Source organism: Octodon degus, unplaced genomic scaffold, assembly GCF_000260255.1.
Source record: "Octodon degus isolate 3935 unplaced genomic scaffold, OctDeg1.0 scaffold00138, whole genome shotgun sequence".
In the NCBI taxonomy this organism is placed as follows: Eukaryota; Metazoa; Chordata; class Mammalia; order Rodentia; family Octodontidae; genus Octodon; species Octodon degus.
In genome coordinates, this window is record NW_004524714.1 from 7,239,595 (window position 1) to 7,259,226 (window position 19,632).

A 19,632-nucleotide genomic window follows, 5' to 3' on the forward strand; every position below is an offset into this window, starting at 1 on the left:
TACATGACGTTACAGTACAAGTTCTCATATGTCCTGAGTCTTAATTGATCTTAGAAGGCTAGGGCCAAAATGTTGGCTTTCCTTGCAGCCTGTACATCATCTTCTAAGAACAATAAAACTAGGAAAGTGGCAAGGTGCTAAACTGTGAGAAACTAAATAAATGGTAAAACTACTGAGTAAAGATAAAAGTGTAGTCATTAAAGTTTGTGTGATTCTTTTGGTGCCCTTTTAGGGCTGATAAGGATCTAAAGGTCTGTTTTAATTAGCTTCTGTCCTTCCTGGTAAGGAAGGGAGAGAAAACATATTTACAAAGGTTTTACCTTTTGTTTAGGCAAATAAGGAGGGATAGAGATCTTTTTCTTGTTTCTGCTTTTTTTTTTTTTTTTTGTGGAACCGGGGATTGAACTCAGGTCCTTGTGCTTGCCAGGGAAGTGCTTATTCCACTGATCCATCTCCCCTGCCCCTTCTGCTACTTTTTACTTAACTTGGGCTCAAAGTAATCTTTATGCCAAAGTGGTATATTCTAGCATATTCCGTTATCCTTTTGTGTCCTTCTGATGGTTTTATTTTGTTTGTTTCCTCCTTTCTAATGACTGATAGATAAAAACATTACTGTTTTACTCATTATTGGGGTAACCAGTGTTACATGTTTTGTAATGTTTAAATATACCTATCTTTTCAAACATTGGTCATTTCTTTATGGTGAAATGCATTCAGAATCCTTTTTAGCTTTTTAAAATATGTGAAGTATATAATTATCTATAGTCATCCTAAATGAGAGTGCAGATGTCTCTTTCACATGCTGATTTCTTTTCCTTTGGCTATATACTCAGTAGTGGGATTGCTGGATTGTATGGTGGTGCTAAGGAACCTCCATATTGTTTTTCTGTATATCCTTGTTAGCACTTTAATATTTTGATAATAGCCCCCATTCTTACTGGAATAAGACACCTGATTCTGTCTTTTACCTTGAATGTTCTTGATTCATTAATAATATAATACTGAACTTTCCCTTATATGTATTGGCCATTTGTATGTCTTTTTTTTTTTTTTTTTAACAGTATTGGAGATTAAGCCAGGCATGGTGGCTCATGTCTGTAATCCCAGCACTCGGGAGGCTGAGGCTGGAGTATCATTGTAAATTTGAGACTAATTTAGGCTACAAAGTGAGCTCAAGGCCAGCCTAAAGTGCATAGTGAGACCCTGTCTCAAAAACAACCAAAAAAGGTGGCACCCCTCACCCCAGTACTGGGGATTGAATCCTCACAATGAGCTATACTATTAGCTTTTTATTTTTTTTTATTTTGAGATAGGTTCTTGCTAAGTTTCCCAGGCTGGCCTCAAACCTGCAATCTTTTTGGTTTAGCCTCCCAGAGTGCTGAGATTACAGGGATGTGCCATGATGCTTGGTTTGGGTGCCTTTTGATTGTGTAACTATTTTTATAATTTTGTGGTGGTGGGACTTGAACCCAGAGCCTTGCAGTAAACTGTATCCTCATCCCTTTGGTTATTGTCTTTGTTTTAAGTTTTAAGGGTCTTACTGAGTTCCTCAGGCTGGCCTTGAACTTGATATCCTCTTGCCTCAACCTTTCAAGTAGCTGAGATTATAGCCATGATTAGCCACCATTACTGGTTTACTTACATTTCTAATTGGGTTGTTTTGTTGCTATTCAGATTTTTATGTATTTGATACAGGGTCTCCCTACACAGCTAGGACTCACAGTGATCCTCCTGTTTTCAGCCTCCCCAGAGCTGGGATTACGGGCATGTACTACCATGCCTGGACTTGGTGGTGTGGCATGCTGTTCAGGTTTAGTTCCTTGTACATATTCTAGCTATTAACCTCATATGTACTTTGCCCCATTATATATTAGACAGAATATTTTGTGTATATGTATGTTTGTATATATGCTGCAATTGTATAGGCTATCTGTATTCTTGATTGTTTTCTTTTTTTTTTTTTTTTTTGAACCGGGGATTGAACTCAGGCCCTTGCCCTTGCCAGGGAAGCACTTATTCCACTGAGCCATCTCCCCGGCCCCAATGATTGTTTTCTTTGTTGCATAGACACTTTTAAAGTTTGATGCAATCCTAGTTGTCTACTTTTGCTGTTGTTTCTTGTGGTCCGAGAGTCTTGTCAAAAAAATTTTAAGGGTCTACTAATATATAGAAAAAAAAATTTTAAGGGTCAGTAAGATAGCTCTACAAACTAAGTGCCTGATTTGGGAAGCACAGGGACCAGGGGTTAAATCCTAGTCCCACATGCTGTGCTGGCTGCACCCCCAGGGTGTACTGAGCCGGTGACAGAGCCGGGAGCATGGTTGCACATGCCTGTAATCTCTGCACTGGAGAGGCCGAAAACAGGATCACTACGAGTTGGAGCTGCTTAGTGAGACCTATACCGAATATATAAAGTGAAAAAAAAAAAAATCCTTTTACATTCTCGTACCCTGTAGCATTTCTCCTGTTTTATGCTACTACTTTTGTACTTTAGACCTTAAAAGCCTTTAATCCGGGACCTTAAAAGCCTTTAATCAGATGGCTCAGTAGAATTGTACTTGCCTGGCAAGTACAGAGTCTCGAGTTCAATCCCCGGTTCTGCCAAAAAAAAAAAAAGCCTTTAGTCCATTTTGACTTTCACCTAGCTAGAGATAAAAGTCAAAGTGTTATTGTTCTGCATGTGAATATAGAAATAATACTAGTTTTTGTTTTGTTTTGGTGGCTTAGGCTGCCTGAAGGGCAGGTCTGGTAAGGCAAGTAGAGCTGGGGATCAAATCCCGGTATCCAGCTCCTGACTTTGTTTGCCTGAGCAGGCGCTTAAACAACTGAGCATTAGCTAAGTTGGGCAGGCCCCCCGATAATATTAGTTTTTATAGTTGTCATTATTAAGATTCAAATATGGAGTCCATGAAATGATCTTTGGGAGTTTTGTAGATGCCCATCATGGTGTGCAAAATGGGTTGCTTTTATATGCTAGTATGCAATTTTAGAAAGAAAGTGAACAACTTATGTAGATTTTGAGATAGGAATTATCCTCTGTTCCCAAAATGGTTAATAAGAATTAGTGATGTAACTAATTGCTATACTTAATCCAAGACCTCTATGTAACAATAGATGCCCTAAAAGAAAATTCATTAGACATCTCTTAATAACTCTGTCACATGTTTTCAAAGAGCAGTTTAACAAAATGTTGACTGTTAAGGATTTTCATATAATGGTATCTTGAAAATAAGTATATTCTTTATAAGAGTAAAGATCATTGCATATATTTTCTCACATTAAAGGATGTCTTATATTTAAACCAATATAAAATGTTGGATTTTACTAAGATTACATTAAATGTTCCTCTTTCCAATTTTCAAGGATACTACCCACCACCTCCAACGGTACCAGCTGGTGTGGCTCCCTGTGTTCCTCGCTTTGTGAGGTCCAATAATGTTCCAGAGTCCTCCCTCCCACCTGCTTCCATGCCATATGCTGATCATTACAGTACATTTTCCCCTCGAGATCGAATGAATTCTTCTCCTTACCAACCTCCTCCTCCGCAGCAGTATGGACCAGTTCCCCCAGTACCTTCTGGAATGTATGCTCCTGTGTACGACAGCAGGCGCATCTGGCGCCCACCTATGTATCAACGTGATGACATTATTAGAAGCAATTCTTTACCTCCAATGGATGTGATGCACTCATCTGTCTATCAGACGTCTTTGCGGGAAAGATACAACTCATTAGATGGATATTATTCAGTGGCTTGTCAGCCACCAAGTGAACCAAGGACGACTGTGCCTTTACCAAGGGTAAGTGGTGATAGAAATAGAAATGCTACTGTAATGTAGTAGTTAAAACCTGTGCATGGAGTCAAGTCACCCAGACTCCTGGCTCTTCCTGTTGCTATTTGTGGGACCTAACAAGTTACTTAAACTCCCTGGCCTCTGTTTTTTCATCTAAATGATGGAAATAATAGGGCTGCATACCATATGAAGCTATAAGCATTAAATTAGAAACATAAAATTCTTAGAATGGAGCATGATGCATATGAATACTAAGTAAGTGTTATGTTTGAATAGGCAATTGATGAAAAGGTAAAAAGAAATCTCAAAAATACAAGGATAAGGCTTTTTTTTAGTATTTCCCCAAAATACAAAGATGTCTCTAAACTAGAAAAAAATGTTCTGGTTTTATCTAGTATCAGTGATGTGAGTAAATATTAACTCTTTTGGTTTAAGTATATAAAATACAGTATACTGACTTCTTGCTGTGTGCTTTTGGGTTTTGTCTCACCAATATAAAAATTTATTTCATTATTTTCACAGAGCATAATTAAATATATTCACTACTCTTTAAATGATCAGGCTTGTTTCTTTTATTTCCCTAGGAACCTTGTGGTCATTTGAAGACCAGCTGCGAGGAGCAGATAAGAAGAAAGCCAGACCAGTGGGCACAGTATCACACTCAAAAAGCACCTGTTTCTTCAACTCTTCCTGTAGCAACACAGTCTCCAACACCACCTTCTCCTCTATTTAGTGTAGACTTTCGCACAGATGTAAGAAAGGCTTCAATCACTTGATATGTAGGAATAGGTTAAACAGTTGACCTCAGACTATTCATTCAAGCCAGGGTTAGATAATTTGAATGTCTTGCAGTGATTTGGCGTATCTTTTTTTGACTTGTTTGTTTGTGAGACAGGCTCTCACCATGCAGTTGAGGCTGGCCTGGAATTTGGTCTACCTGCCCCAGCTTTCTGGGATTACAAGCTTGATTCATCATGCCTGGCTTTTGTTTAGTTGGATTGAGTTCCTTATAGCTAGGTATTACAAGATTAGGAAGACCATTAGGTACTTTTTGTTGTTTGGTCCTGGCTATCAAATCACAGCCTTGCATAATCTTTGTTTGTTTGTTTGTTTGTTTTTTTTTTGAGACAAGATCTCTCTTTGTAGTCCAGGCAGTCCTCAAACTCACTGCCTCAGGCTCCTAAGTGCTGGGATTACAGGCATGCTTGGTCTAGCCTTGCACAGTTTTAGAATATGCTATATCACTGAGAGATACTCTGAACTTCAGTTGTTCCATCTCTAGCATGTATAAAGCCTTGTACTCAATACCTCTACCACAAAAAAATTGAGATTTATATATACCAGTTATTTAATACCTCCTCATACCAAGCATGTGCTGTTTACATAATGCTGTTACATAATTTATTTAAGTCTTACAAAAACCTTAGTCATCTAAGGGGTTGGTATTATATTTTATAGATTAGGAGAGAGATTTTTAGTAATTTTCGCCAGACTTTCCAGTCTGCAAGTAGCTGGTAAACCCTAGTCTATCGGAGACGTTGTTCCCCCTTATGAATGCAGAAATGCCCATTGTGTTACTTTTAAATCATGTTAAGTATTGTTCTTGGCACCTTAAATTTTTGTACCAGGATGATGTGAGTTTAGCCAAGTGCTTTTAGTACTATTTAGGTTTGATTTGGATTTTTTGAGACAAGATCTTGCCATGTAGTCCAGGCTCACCTCAAACTGATAATCCTTTGTCTCAGCCTTCTGAATCTTGAGATTGTAGGCTTGTGCCCCCATGCCCAGCTAATACTATTATATTTGAAGAAAATTCATTAATTTTGTTTTTTACATGTACCTAGTTTATTCCCCAGAGGGTCAGACATTAAACTTTTTTATCCTTTGTGACCAATTTTAAACATTTAGAAGTATAGAATAGCATAATAAATGTTATATACCCACCAGTAACTGTTGCCCAGTTTCACTTGGCCAGACTTGTTTCCTTTCATGTTCATTGTTTCCATGGGATTACTTTAAAATCTTATGCCATACTTTTTTCATCCATAAATATTTTAAGAAAGTGTTAAATTTGTAAAGTAGATTCAAGTTCATCTCCCCAAACTTCCTTAAAGCAGGTAAACATCTTGGCAGAGTAACAACTGCCACTTGCTTATTAGAAAAGTTTATTTTTATTGTGCTATGCTATGCTTTAGGAAATGAGTGTTTCTCTGAGATTCACATTTGCTGTCAGCTAGCACTATGAATTGGAATAATTCTTTACTTCAATTTTCATTGTCTGTATAATTGGCAGACATGTTTAATGATTCTCACAACTTCATATTCTGACCACACAGTATTACAGTATGGTCCCTTTAAAATTTATTCATTTCCCTTTCCAGCTTCAGAAGCAACTTGGAATCCTTTTTGTTCTCTGTTTAATACTGCATGTAAATCACTTATGTTCCCTCATTTTTATGGCTTTTTTCAAGAAAATTATAAACTCTTCTAGGGTATGATCTCTGTTAATATGTATTGTATATTTTTCTTTTACTCTTCACTTTTTTAGTGCACCCCAATACTGTTGTACTTCAGTTTACGAGCTTAATTCTTTCCTTGATTCTGGTCACAAACCGAATTGGAGAACTTACTCAAATTTCCTATAAGGGCAACATTGAACTTAACCATTTAATTTGATACAGTTACCTAGTTCAGTTTATGACTAGAATTTTGGAAAGACAATTTGTGGACTGAGGTACCACTATGTACCATGTTAGCAGCAAAAAATGAGTACTTGTTGATTGGTTTTGATAGTGTTAATCAGGAGTTCCTTATAAATTTTAAGGGACAAAGTAAAAAGAGATAGCATGCTGTTTTTTGTTTTTTTTTTTTTTTTGTAGAAATACTATTTGTTGCTTATAAATTTTTTTATATTACTGAGAATATACATTTTTCATTATATAGTCACTTTATATTGGTTACAGTCTTGTAAGTTTCATACTAACTGCCCCCTATTTTTTTTTTAACCAGTTCTCTGAGAGTGTGAGTGGTACAAAATTTGAAGAAGATCATCTTTCCCATTATTCTCCCTGGTCTTGTGGCACCATAGGCTCCTGCATAAATGCCATCGATTCAGAGCCGAAAGATGTAATCGCTAATTCAAATGCTGTACTAATGGTATGATTTTACTGGTGTAGAGGAGTTGGGACTGGCAGGAATTATGCATGTTTACTCATGTGCTTTCATCTTCCTCTTGTTGCCATGTTAGTCATCCGTAAACAGTGTTATAATATTTTGAGAAGTCTGAAATAGCATTTAAAGTAGTTGAGCATAGCTTAATGATTCAACTTAGTTTCTGGATTATAATTGAGATATAGAGGTAGTGTAAAATTTACCAGGATAATATATTTTTTTTTTTTCTTTTTTTTTTTTTTTTTTGGCAGAACCGGGGATTGAACTCAGTCCCTTGTGCTTGCCAGGGAAGCACTTATTCTACTGAAGGATAATCTGTTTTCATATCCTTTTTTTAATGAATTGAATCTATGGTCTTCATGCTGAGCTACTGGCCCTTTTTGTTTTTTATTTGTTTTTGTTTTGCTTTTTGAAACAGGATGCCACCAAGTTGCCCAGGCTGGGCTTGGACTTAAGATCCTTAGCCTCTCAGAGTGCTGGGATTATAGACATGTACCATTACATCCACTATGTATCTTTTGATTTCCTTTTTTTTTTTTTTTTTGGCGGAACCGGGGATTGAATTTAGGCCCTTCCGCTTGCCAGGGAAGCGCTTATTCCACTGAGCCATCTCCCGGGCCTTGATTTCCTTTTAATTAATTGTTTGGTACCGGGTCTTGCTATGCAGCTCAGACTCATAGTGATCCTCCTGTCTCAGCCTCCCCAGTGCTGGGATTACAGGCATGTGCCACCATGCCTGGTTTCAGGACTGGCAGGGTGTGCCCAGGGTTCTGGGGCCAGCATGGCATGCAGTACCAGAGATTGAACTCGGTTCCTTGTGCTTGCCAGGCAGGTGCTTAGACCATCAAGCTATCTTCTCAGCCTTACATAATCTTTTGATAGCATAATGCTGTTACTATTTCACATAATTACCAACCATGCTTTTGTTGATATTGTTTGATTTATATAGGACCTGGACAGTGGAGATGTTAAGAAAAGAGTACATTTATTTGAAACTCAAAGAAGGACAAAAGAAGAAGACCCAATAATTCCCTTTAGTGATGGACCCATCATCTCAAAATGGGGTGCAATTTCCCGATCTTCTCGTACAGGTTACCATACTACGGATCCTGTTCAGGCCACTGCTTCCCAAGGAAGTGCAACTAAGCCCATCAGTGTATCAGGTACTTCATTTTAACCAATACTTAGGCTGTTACATTTTATGCATTGTGCTATTTATTTCCCAGCCTGTGAAATAGGGAACAAACTCAGAATTACATAGTATAATACTCAGTATAGCAAACTCAGAATTACATAGTATAATCAGGATTAGTATTACATAGGAATTGCAATAAAGTATACATTTTTAAAAGTGTATATTCACTTCTATACTGATATTTCACCTTTTTAATAATTATTTTTTATCTGTAGATTATGTCCCTTATGTTAATGCTGTTGATTCAAGATGGAGTTCATATGGCAATGAGGCCACATCATCAGCACATTATATTGAACGGTAACATTATTCTTAATTCTTTTCCTAAATTCTTATTCTCAATTTTTTTCTCAACTCTTGGGGCTGAAGAGATAGCTCAGTAGAATAAATATTTGCCTGTCAAGCTCAGGGTCCTGAGTTCAATCCTCAGTACCTAAAAAAACAAAAACCAACATGTTTTCTTTTGGGGGACTGCCCATTAGCTCAGTTGTTCAATAAGTGTCTGCTTAAGCAAAGCACTCAGGTTCAGAATTCTGTGGTTCGATCCCCAGATCCTCATGCCTTACCAGACCTTCACTTAAGGCATCCTGAGTGGGCAAAAAAAATTCCTTCTCTACTCTCAGTATTTTTTTTTTTTTTTTGCAGAACCTGGGATTGAACTCAAACTCTCAGTCTTATATGCATCCTCAGAATACAAAAAATACAAAATCTACTCTTGGTTGTTCACAAAATAGGCTTTGAGCTGTGTAACAAATGTGTAAAAACTTTTTTTCTATTTGGAATAATAAACCTGAAATTTTCAAGGTTAATGTTTACCTATAGTCATTACTGCTTTAGTTATTTCATTTAATTTTTTATTACAATAAACGTATTTCTCTTTAAAGGGACAGATTCATTGTTACTGATCTGTCTGGTCATAGAAAGCATTCCAGTACTGGAGACCTTTTGAGCATTGAACTTCAGCAGGTGGGCTTGATGTAACTCAGCTTTGATTTTTAAAACAAGAATGGCAGTTGAAAGCCATGGTTGGAAGATAAATGTGTTTTCCTCTCTTCTGGTAGGCAAAGAGTAACTCATTACTTCTACAGAGGGAGGCAAATGCTCTAGCCATGCAACAGAAGTGGAATTCCCTGGACGAAGGCCGTCACCTTACTTTAAATCTTCTAAGTAAGGAAATTGAACTGAGAAACGGAGAGGTAAAGATATTGAACCCCCTAACTCCATGTTTAATGTATTTGTTTTCTGCTGGTGCATGTTCATTTATACCATTAATTAGTACATTTTGATTTGCTTTTTTCTGATGGATAATTGATCGCTTTTAAAATTTAATGTAGCATACCATTTTGGGTTTTTTGTCTTGTTTTATTTTTTGAGACAGGGTCTCTGTGTAGTTCAGATGGCCTTGAGCACACTATAATAGCCCAGCTGGTCTTGAACTCCCTACTATCCTCCTGTCTCAGCCTCCTAACTGCCAGGATTATAGGCATGTGCCACCACACCCAGCTTACAGTAGCATAATTTTACAGTTGCAGGATTTGAGATTCTTGTTTTAATTTAAAAGGATGGCCCCAGGCCACAGCTATAGCTCACTAATTTAAGTGCTTGCCTAGGCAAGCTCAAGGACCTGGGTTTGATCCCAGCATGGTACCGAGTGCCGGGCCAGCCCCACCCAGGGTGTGTTAAGCTGGCTACTGAGTCTGGTTGTGGTGGTGCACATGTAACATCTCAGGGCTGGAGAGGCAAAAACAGGAGAATCTCTACGAATCTGAGCTGTGTAGTGAGACCCTGTACCAAATACATAAAGTTAAAAACAAATAAATGGGTAACCCCAAGTTCTGCAAGTACAAAATGTTTTCTTCTCCTCCTCCTGCCTCCCCCTCTCCTTCTTTCCCCTCCTCCTCTTCCCTTTCTTCTCCCTCCTCCTTCTTGTCCTCTCCTTGTTTTTGTTGTTTTGGTGGAATTCTTTTTGAGACAAGACCTCAATATGTAGTTCAGGCTTGCCTCAAATTCACTATATAATCCAGATTGGCCTTGAACTTGCAGCAGTCCTCTTTCTTCAGCCTCCTATATACTGGGATTATAGATGATTATAGATGTATGCCACCATGCCTGGCAAAATGAGTTTTTTTCTTATTTACAGAGTGATTATACAGAAGATACAACAGATACTAAGCCTGATAGAGATATTGAATTAGAGCTTTCAGCACTTGATACTGATGAACCTGATGGACAAAGCGAACAAATTGAAGTAAGTCCCATAATTAGATAATTAGAAACTTTGTTCCATTGAAAATTAAGGGGCCAGGGAGATGGCTCAGTAGAATTAAGTGCTTGTCTGGCAAGCGCAAGGGTCTGAGTTCAATCTCCGGTTCTGCAAAAAAAAAAAAAAAAAAAGAGAGAGAAAATTAAGGGGCCAGGGAGATATCTCAGCGGCTTAAGTGCCTGCCTGGCAGCTGAAGGTCCCAAGTTTGATACCTGGTACCGCCAAAAAAAAAAAAAAGAAAAATTAAATGGGTAGTGCAGTTGGGGTGTCAGACAGGGTAACCTAGTTCACTGACAGACCTACGATGATGATCAGGTTCCTGGGCCTGCACTACTGGGAGTTGGCTAAGAACTGGATCTTGTCAGCCTTTGTGTTGGGTGCTGTGGGTGCCATGGGACTGGTGTGGACCACTGACTGGCAGCTGATCCTGGACTGGGTACCATACATCAGTGGCAAGTTTAAGAAGGATGAATAGCTGCCCCTTTCAGAACCCTCTAGTGTCTGGTGATGCCAGATCCTCCCAGCACAGCACCCACTGTGTACAGAGAACTCCCAAGGACAGACACCAAGGAAGCCTATGGCGTAGCCTGGATTTTCTCAGCTGCTGAATACTTTTGATACTGTAATGCTTGGAGCATTAAACCTCACTCTCAAAGCTCAAAAAAGAAAAGAAAATTAAATGAAATACTTTCATACTGAAAGATTACCATTGTGTTTTTTTAGGAGATCTTGGACATACAACTTGGTATTAGTGCTCAAAGTGACCAGTTGCTGAATGGTACTGCAGTGGAAAATGGGCATCCAGTTCAACAGCATCAAAAAGAGCCATTAAAGCAAAAGAGACAGAGTTTAGGTGAAGACCATGTGAATCTGTGAGTGTTAGACAGAAAATTTATAGCCAGTAGGAATAGGGCATATTTAAAGAAATTTTCACCTTATTCCATGAGAAGAAAACAGTAGGGCAGTGTTTGGCTAGTCAAAATTCCCAGGCCTTTTTGCATGCTAAACAAGTACTCTTACCTTTGAGCAGCATCCCATCTCTTTTTTAAATTTTATTTTGAGACCAGGATCTTAATGAGTTGCCTAAACTTAACTTGAATTTTATGATCCCCTTGTTTTCAGCCTCTCAGATAGATGGGATTACAGGAATGTACTACCACATCTATTTTACAACATAACCGTTTTAGTAACCTGAGACTTGCTTTTTATTGGGGTAAAAGTATGTACTTTAGAACCAGAGTAAATACTTGAATCTGGTCAAACTTCTAGACTACAAAACAGAGAATTAAAACCTTAATAAATTTTAAAAAAAAGTTCTTTCTTATGTTAACAACCATACTAAGATTTTGAGTATAATATTGCCTTTTTAATAATTATTACCAAAAATAATGGGTTTAATTTTGAACTTGATAATTTGATTAATTTTAAACTAGCCAGTATTTTAAATTTTATTGTAATTTTTTAAAAAATGGGACCTTTTCAGCTGGTGTTCAATACTTTTTACTGATAAAAAAGACATGCTTTTGCTTTGACCTCTTTAATAGAGCTTTCATTAAGCATGTACAGTTACTCTTCCAATTTTCACTAAAAACTAATTTATTTTCATGGTCATTTTTTTTCTCTCAGGGAGGAGCAAAAACCAATTCTGCCGGTAACTTCTTGCTTTAGTCAGTCACTCCCAGTGTCTGTGAGCAATGCAAGTTGCCTCCCCATCACCACATCTGTCAGTGTCGGCAACCTCATTCTGAAAACTCATGTTATATCTGAAGATAAAAACGACTTTTTAAAACCTGTTGCAAATGGGAAGATGGTTAACAGCTGAAAGGAGATTCATCTTTCAAATTTGTGACCACACCATGGAAGCATTTACACTAGCTTTTTATATATATAATATATATTATATAATGTATATTTTTTTTAAAAAAAGATATTACTGGGGGCATCCATTTCCTGTGGACTCTTTGATACTTCAAGCCCTCTTGCATTAGCATTATGAAAAAAAAAAAAAGAAAATTTACTTTACTAGGGTAACATGTTCACTTTCCAGAGGTGATTGGAATTTGGACAACATTTAACTTAAGCTTCAAGCAGCTTTTTATGAGTTTGTAGCAATCCGGTGCAGTAACTGAGCCATTTCCTATTTTAAATGGCTTCTGTAGAAAAATTAACAACTCAGTTATTAAACTAGCAGGATCCTACAATGATACATCTAGTGAAAGTAGAATTAATTAACTTATTTATTTCTATTTTATGTTTCACTGAGAGAAATTTCCATCTCATTCCAGCTGCTTTATTTATCTTTTTCATGGGACTTTGCATGGATTTTTTTCCTTTTTTAAATTTTTTGTTTTAATTTTGAAGAGTGGAGTTAGACATTCTTATCATAGAGTTTTACAGGGTTATATACTAGCTTTCTTTACTGTATTATATGTAGGAGTGTGGTGCAGTGCTTTTATCTGTAGCATTTATTTTTTTTTTAATTTTTAATTTTTTAAGAATAGTTTCTGCTTTGTTAATATTTATACACAGGCTACTTGTTGAAGTAATTAATTAAAAATATAACCAAGTGCCTAAGTCTTTCAGCTGATGTACTAGATATTAAATTCTCCTAAGTTATGCAGAATCGTTTTTACAATTTTGATAAATTATGCACTAATGTAATGGCGGTTTTTTAAAATGCAGATTTAAGCCTGTACATTATAGGATCTGTTGACTTGGCAAAAGAATCAGGTGCTTTCAGCTTTCTTGAGAAAACCCTGTATGTAGCGTTTGCACTGACTAACAAGATGGTATTGCTGGGTTTTTAATTTAAACTAATTAATTTAGATGTTCATTGCATTATCTTGGTTGAATATTGTTTATTGTTACTTCATGTTGGGGTTAATTTTTTTGTTTTTTTTTCTGACTGGTAAGTTGATAAGACTATGAACCATGTTATAGTAGAACATTGGCTAACATTTATTCATATTTAAAAACAATACCTGTCCTAGCATAATGTGACTGAAATTATTTTGACTTGGCATCTAAAAGTTTGCAGTAGTATGTTCAACTAGCCATGGCCCAGATTTGTGGAAATACTTCATTGAAACCTAAATTTCAGTCAGCATTTGAAAGCAAAAGCTAGGCATTTTTTCAAGGTAACCTTACCTATAGTTAGTCTTTTTGTTTTTCTTCCATTTCTTTAAGATTAGTTTGACTTTTATAATTTTTTTAATTAACTTCTGTGAAGTTGTTTACTCTGAAAATTGTACTGGAATATTTTAAGCCAAGCTGATCTTTCACCAGGTGTACTGTATGTAAGGGCTTTTCCTGCTAGCAAGATGCTTAAACAGGATCATGTTATTGGTCGTCTGAGCTATTTAGTTATTTTACAAAACCACAGCATTGTATCAGATAAGATTTTGATAAAAGTTTTGTGCACATTTCCAGGGGCGGGAGGGTTGACATTTCCCTGAAATTTCTTGATCGGAAAGAGTAAATACAAGTGTTTGATACCTGTCTTAATGAACATGCTCATAAGGTGACTGATAAGTTGTAAATATACCTGAGAAACAAAGGGGTAGTTTTGATATTCTGGTGTCAGTATGGAAGATCTTACACATTTATTTAATATTCAGATGTATGAAGATGTTTGTTTGTAGCATAACAGCACAGTAGCCTTGACTTAGTTTTCTTTAATTAGTACTGTACCTTTTTGCCATGGCCAGTGCTCCTCATCCCTACAAGGACATTTTATTTATTTCACTCTGTAACCTGAAGTGAATAGGAACAAGAGTTTTAAACCATGTTACATTAACTTATTTCTGACATTATAAATTAGCCTAGGATATTACAGGAACATGATTGTTACATAATTTATATCAGAACCTTTCTATAAATATGTGCTTATTACATTTTGAATGCTTCCAATGTACTTTATTTGCTGTTTTTAATTCCAAAAAGGATATGCAAACCAATCTGTCTATTTCATGGATATTTAATAGTGAGATCTTCCATGTTGAAGGTAATGTATTTTTTTTTAAGATTTTAAAATTGCTATTTTGTTACAAAATAGAGACCTATTAACAGTTGGAGAGCTCCTTATGTGCCCTCAGGGAAAGAACCCTCTGTGCAACAGAACTACACAAAACATCTTCAGCACGTTCTGAGGGTGAATATATACTACATAAATTGATCTTGTGTATTTAATCTTATCTTTTTAATTTTAAAATTGAAAATTTGAAACTTGGTTGTGCTCTGCTGGAGGGGGTTGGGATAAACTGCTTAGGTGTTTGCCTACTTGTCCAGTAAATTACATTTGCATAAGTGTATGTATATACCCACCAACCTTATTGATATGTCTCAGAATATTTATATTAAAGTAATGCTTGTCTTGCAGCAGGTGATCCCATAAAATAGTAACTCCCTATTCTGAAAATCCCACTCTTTTTCACTAACAACATAGGAATTGATTCTGTGTTGACATTATTTCTGTATTTCATCTTTCTTTATGTGGTAGCCACCCTCTGTCATGGTTAAATGTGAAATAAAGTTATTGGTGTTCTCTGCCACTTCAGAAGAAAGACAGTTCATCTGATCCTTCTTCAGTGGTATCTACTGATGTCACAGAGGGAAATCATACAAATGAGATCAAGAGAGTGGCTTCTTTGGGGCAGTTGTCAGTTGATCTTTTCACCAACACATTGTGAGTAAACATTTTAAATCAAAGGCTACATCTCAAGAGGAGAGGAAATTTGTATCATTAGTAATGAAAATTGTATACGTTGCCAGTGGTCTAATGAGGAAAAAGCAGTCTGAGATTTGGTAATTAGGAAAGGGTGTTTTTTTGGGTTTTGTTTTATCCTTTTTCAATTTTAAGTCCCTTCCTTAGGACCACCAGCCTTGCTCCAATGCTGTAGATATAGTATCAGTAGGTTTTTTGTTTGTTTTGTTTTTCTTTGTGTGTGTGTAGTTTTATTTCATTTTATGAATTTTGAGAAAGATACAAATGTCTTTTAGTTGATACATGAACAAATGAGATTCCTTTGCCTTTGCTGATGTGATATACTTTCAATGCCATACAATGAAAAAGTATACATGAAAAATTGTGCATTGTAATTTTTAAGAAAAGTTAGTTCGTAGCACCGATCCCCCCACTCCCTATCCCATGGCTGTTTACTTTAGTAATAGACTAGTAAATGAAATAGCGCATTCTAGCACTGAAATTTCCATTTCTTTGGATTTAGTTATTTTCGCCCAAATTTCAAGTTGATGTTAATTACATAAAGCACATCCTAGTTTTGTATACCACCTTGAGAAAATTAACAACACACAATTTGTAGGAATTAGTGGGATCCATTAAACATTAGAAAAACTTTTAAAAGCCATCTGCCTTTCACATTTTTTTAACCTTTCACAATTTAGATTCTAAAGCCTACTTTGTCTTATTAATCGGTAGAATTTGTGACATATTTAATATGTGATTTCAAAGTTGAGTATTTCTTCTCTAGCTTCTTGAGTCCCTTTCTGAGCGGACCATCACCAGTATTGGCAATCAATGTTAAAGGGAAAAGTTAAATTCCAACTGTGTGTTAGTTTGCTGGAAGAACTTTTCTTATGTTTAGTGAATAAAGAGTTGATGGGATCACTTACTGTAACTCCTTGTTTGCAAGGACCCCTTCTGCAAGCAGAACACAAATGAACATGCTCTAGGAGTATACCCTTTTCTGGATAAATTGAAAAAGTTTGCTAGTAACTTCTCAGTACTAGTAGTTTCTTTGTATCCCTTTGCTGGCAAGGGAGTACAAGGAGTCAAGACCACAGATCAGAAAACCCCACATTTGAGTGGAGACTTATTTTTACTCCAAGAGCAGTTATTCCCTTACGTCCAAAACTGGCAGTTTTGTGTTTTTTATTTATTTATTTTTTTTTAACATAAAATTTTAAAAAATATCCCTAAACCAGTGAAAAACAGACACTGGCTGCACTTAGTACTGCCAAAAGCCAAGGTCATTTGCACATATTCCATCAACCTGTGAAGAATTAGGCCTCACTCTGTAACCCAAGGCATGGAAGTGCATGCATCCTCTTAGCTGGGCAAACGGTTATACTGTAGTTGTGATACAACACACGTGGCTTTTATTTGTACTGCACATATCCACTGTACAGCCACTTGGGAGTATCGTGGTTAGCTTGCAGCAACTGCTGTCTGCATTTATACTGTTTATTGCATATTCTTTTCCCTGGAAGTGAAAGAGAAATGTTCTTGTTGCATTGATTACACTTTATAAATTTGCTTAGCTGGAAAGTTTGGGAAAAGAGGCCTGTTTGTCAATTGTACAACCGATTGTGAAGCTCTAGTGTGAATATTTTTACGTCTGTATTAGACATTTTCTTTGCAAATCTATTGTTCGATTGAAATGTAAATGAAATTAAAGATGGTGTACACCCATCATGTAAAAAGCAGGCACCATCTCTAAGATGGATTTAATGCTCATTTTTAAGGCATATACTCAGCTTCTATTTAAAACTATAATTTAAAATAATTCTGTACAATGAAGTGGGAAATATATATGGGAATAAATTCTATTCCATTTATTTCAATTTGAATTTCCAAATTGTAATGTTTCCCTTTGTGCTATAGGAATAGGATTAAGTGGGGGAAGGCTAGGACTTATAAGGCCTGTATATGGGGGGAGGGCAGAGATGGAACAATGAGGGTTGTGATGATAGTGAATAGCAAAGAGTGAATTCTGTGTGTTTTTGCTGTAGCACTGAAGTGAAGCGATATTAGCTTTGGCTGTTCACAAAATAGAGCATCATGATTTTCAGTGTTTGAGAGAAAATTGATGGAAAGAGTTTGCAGTACTTGACATGTATTTGCATGCACAAAATAAAATTATTTGTCCACCTTAAAAGTTGTTTAGTGTGTATATTAAGTTTATGGAATATCTTAGTTGTCTTACTTTTCTTGGGCTTTTTTTATTTGGTTTTTTTGGGGGGGTTACTTTGTGTTTTGGGTGCACTTTTATCATCTACTTCAACCATACACCATTGAGAATGAACTGATATAAACAAATAGACATGAAGTTGAAATATTCCTTAATTCTGTCTGTCACTTCAGTCATTGAAGAATGCTTAAGTGTAGACAATATTCAGTTTACAGTTCAGGGGGAGAAAATAGGACAGATACATTAATACTAAGTTATGTGTCATAGAAGTATGAAGATAGTTCTGTGGGCCTCAATGTAACAGTGTGGCTTGAGTGAATCTAGGCATCATTTTCACTGGGCCTTCTTCAGTTTCTACACTGAGCTGATGTGTTTTAAGCTCCTGTCTGTTGTGGTCATAAAGATTAAAGGTCTGTGAAACAAAAGCCTTTCTTTAGAAACTCAGTATAGAAAAGGCAGGGAGGGGCCGGGGAGATGGCTCAGTGGAATAAGCGCTTCCCTGGCAAGCACAAGGGCCTGAGTTCAATCCCTGGTTCTGGAAAAAAAAAAAAAAAAGCAAATTTGGATAGTTTATAGAGCTAAATGAAAATTCCAAAGGGGAACTTATAAAGCTGTGGTACTGCTACTCTGCTCTGTGAGATGACATTGACTATATTTTGTAGGCAAATTATATTTCACCAAGCAGAGGGAAGGAATTATTCTAAGCACCTGTTCTGTGTTTGCAGCAATATCCCTTATTTTATGTTTGAAATAGTATGTAACTCACAAAGACTTCGAAACTAGAAGACTAGTAGAGTTAGAATTCTGATTCACATCTGCCCTCTTTCTGCCTCCTAAAGATGTGGTGGTTGGATCTCATTTTAGGCTGTTATAATGGAGTGTATAAAGAAGCAGGTAACAAGACAAATACCTAACTTACTTAGAACACTACATTCCAGACACTCTTCTGAGTGAGGTAAATATATCGTCACCATTTACAGACGAAACTTGAGCCAGACCTAGAGAGTTTGCCTAAGTTCACACATTTAGAAGAGATGTCTTTGAAAGGCACGGTGAAGTTAGATAATTGGAACGTTTTGGGATTTTGAAAAGATCACTGGCAATGGTATGAATGGTGAAAAAAAACTACTCTCAGGTCAATAGTGTAAGTATTAACAACATAGCCAAGCAGAAATGGAGGAAAAGATTTTGAAAAATAAGTGAGTGGATTTATTGTATGCAAAGTATGTTAGATATGAAGAAATAAAATTGCATTAGAATCACTGGCCCCACTGCTGAGAACAGACTGATAATTGTCAAAAGTGACCTTGTGTAAATCCTGGAGTGAACTGGGATTAGGAAGAACCATGAATTAGGTGACTAAGGAAAGAAGAAATTTAAGGAAATGAAATACCAGTATTTTATTTCATAGGTAATACCTATTGAAACAATTACATGCTTTAACAGAATTTTAAATATCTGTAGGATAACTTAGTGACTAGGTCTCTTTTTCTTTAGATCTTTCAAAATTCAACCTCTGAATCCAATGGAAAATAAGGGATAAAATTTAGATATGTAAGCCCAAGGGACTGGAGATGAACTGAAGTATTTTTAAAATAATTACAAATTCAAAGGAAGTAGCAAAAAATAGGTGCTAGGCATGGTGACACACAAATGTAATCTAGAACTTGGTGGGGCCAAAGCCAACCAAGTGCTAGTTGGAGGCCAACCTGGGCTACATAGCAAGAGTGTCTCAGAAGCAGAGGACCATGTACCCTTCATAGTTTCTCTGATAGTATCTTAACTATATCAAAACCGGGAATTTACCTATGTAATCCACAGACCTAATTCAACTCTTAGCAGCTTCACACGCACTTTGTATACATGCTCATACACTGTGTGTGTGTTTCTATAGTTTTCTCACATGTAGTTTGTGGAACCACCATTATCAGTGTAACAGCACTGTTTGCTGTCCTCGCTAATTCCTAATTATGTCCGTTTATATTTAAATCTCTTTTCCTTCCTTAACCCTGTACTCTTGTTCCCTAAACTGTGGCGCCCATCAATACTCTATTTCTGTAATTTTGTCATCTGAGAATGTTATACAGATATTGCTCATTTAGTGACTGAGTTACATTCCAATAACTAGGTCATTAATTGGTCTCCAATTTGATTTTATTTGCAAAACTTATGCAGTACTATAATGTATGACAATATGAAACTACAGTACTGTGCCGTACAGTTATCAAAAATTATAAAATTATATAAACAAAATGTTCTGTACAAAAAGGCATTAAAAAAAAA

The 19,632-nt window shown here is 36.4% G+C and overlaps 1 protein-coding gene and 1 pseudogene across 1 annotated transcript in view; both read left to right on the forward strand.

The window, feature by feature from the left end:
• Rc3h2 (ring finger and CCCH-type domains 2) overlaps positions 1–17,311 on the forward strand; it is a 63,760-nt gene extending 46,449 nt beyond the window's left edge. Inside the window, exons 11-21 of the mRNA XM_004641627.2 lie at positions 2,891–2,976; positions 3,364–3,797; positions 4,376–4,543; positions 6,801–6,947; positions 7,912–8,125; positions 8,373–8,457; positions 9,042–9,123; positions 9,219–9,353; positions 10,298–10,405; positions 11,144–11,292; positions 12,047–17,311. Coding sequence (XP_004641684.1) covers positions 2,891–2,976; positions 3,364–3,797; positions 4,376–4,543; positions 6,801–6,947; positions 7,912–8,125; positions 8,373–8,457; positions 9,042–9,123; positions 9,219–9,353; positions 10,298–10,405; positions 11,144–11,292; positions 12,047–12,242 — 1,804 coding nt within the window. The 3' untranslated portion in view covers positions 12,243–17,311. The remainder of the gene's footprint in view (positions 1–2,890; positions 2,977–3,363; positions 3,798–4,375; positions 4,544–6,800; positions 6,948–7,911; positions 8,126–8,372; positions 8,458–9,041; positions 9,124–9,218; positions 9,354–10,297; positions 10,406–11,143; positions 11,293–12,046) is intronic.
• Positions 10,725–10,932, forward strand: LOC101579230 (annotated as a pseudogene).
• Positions 17,312–19,632: the final 2,321 nt, after the last annotated feature.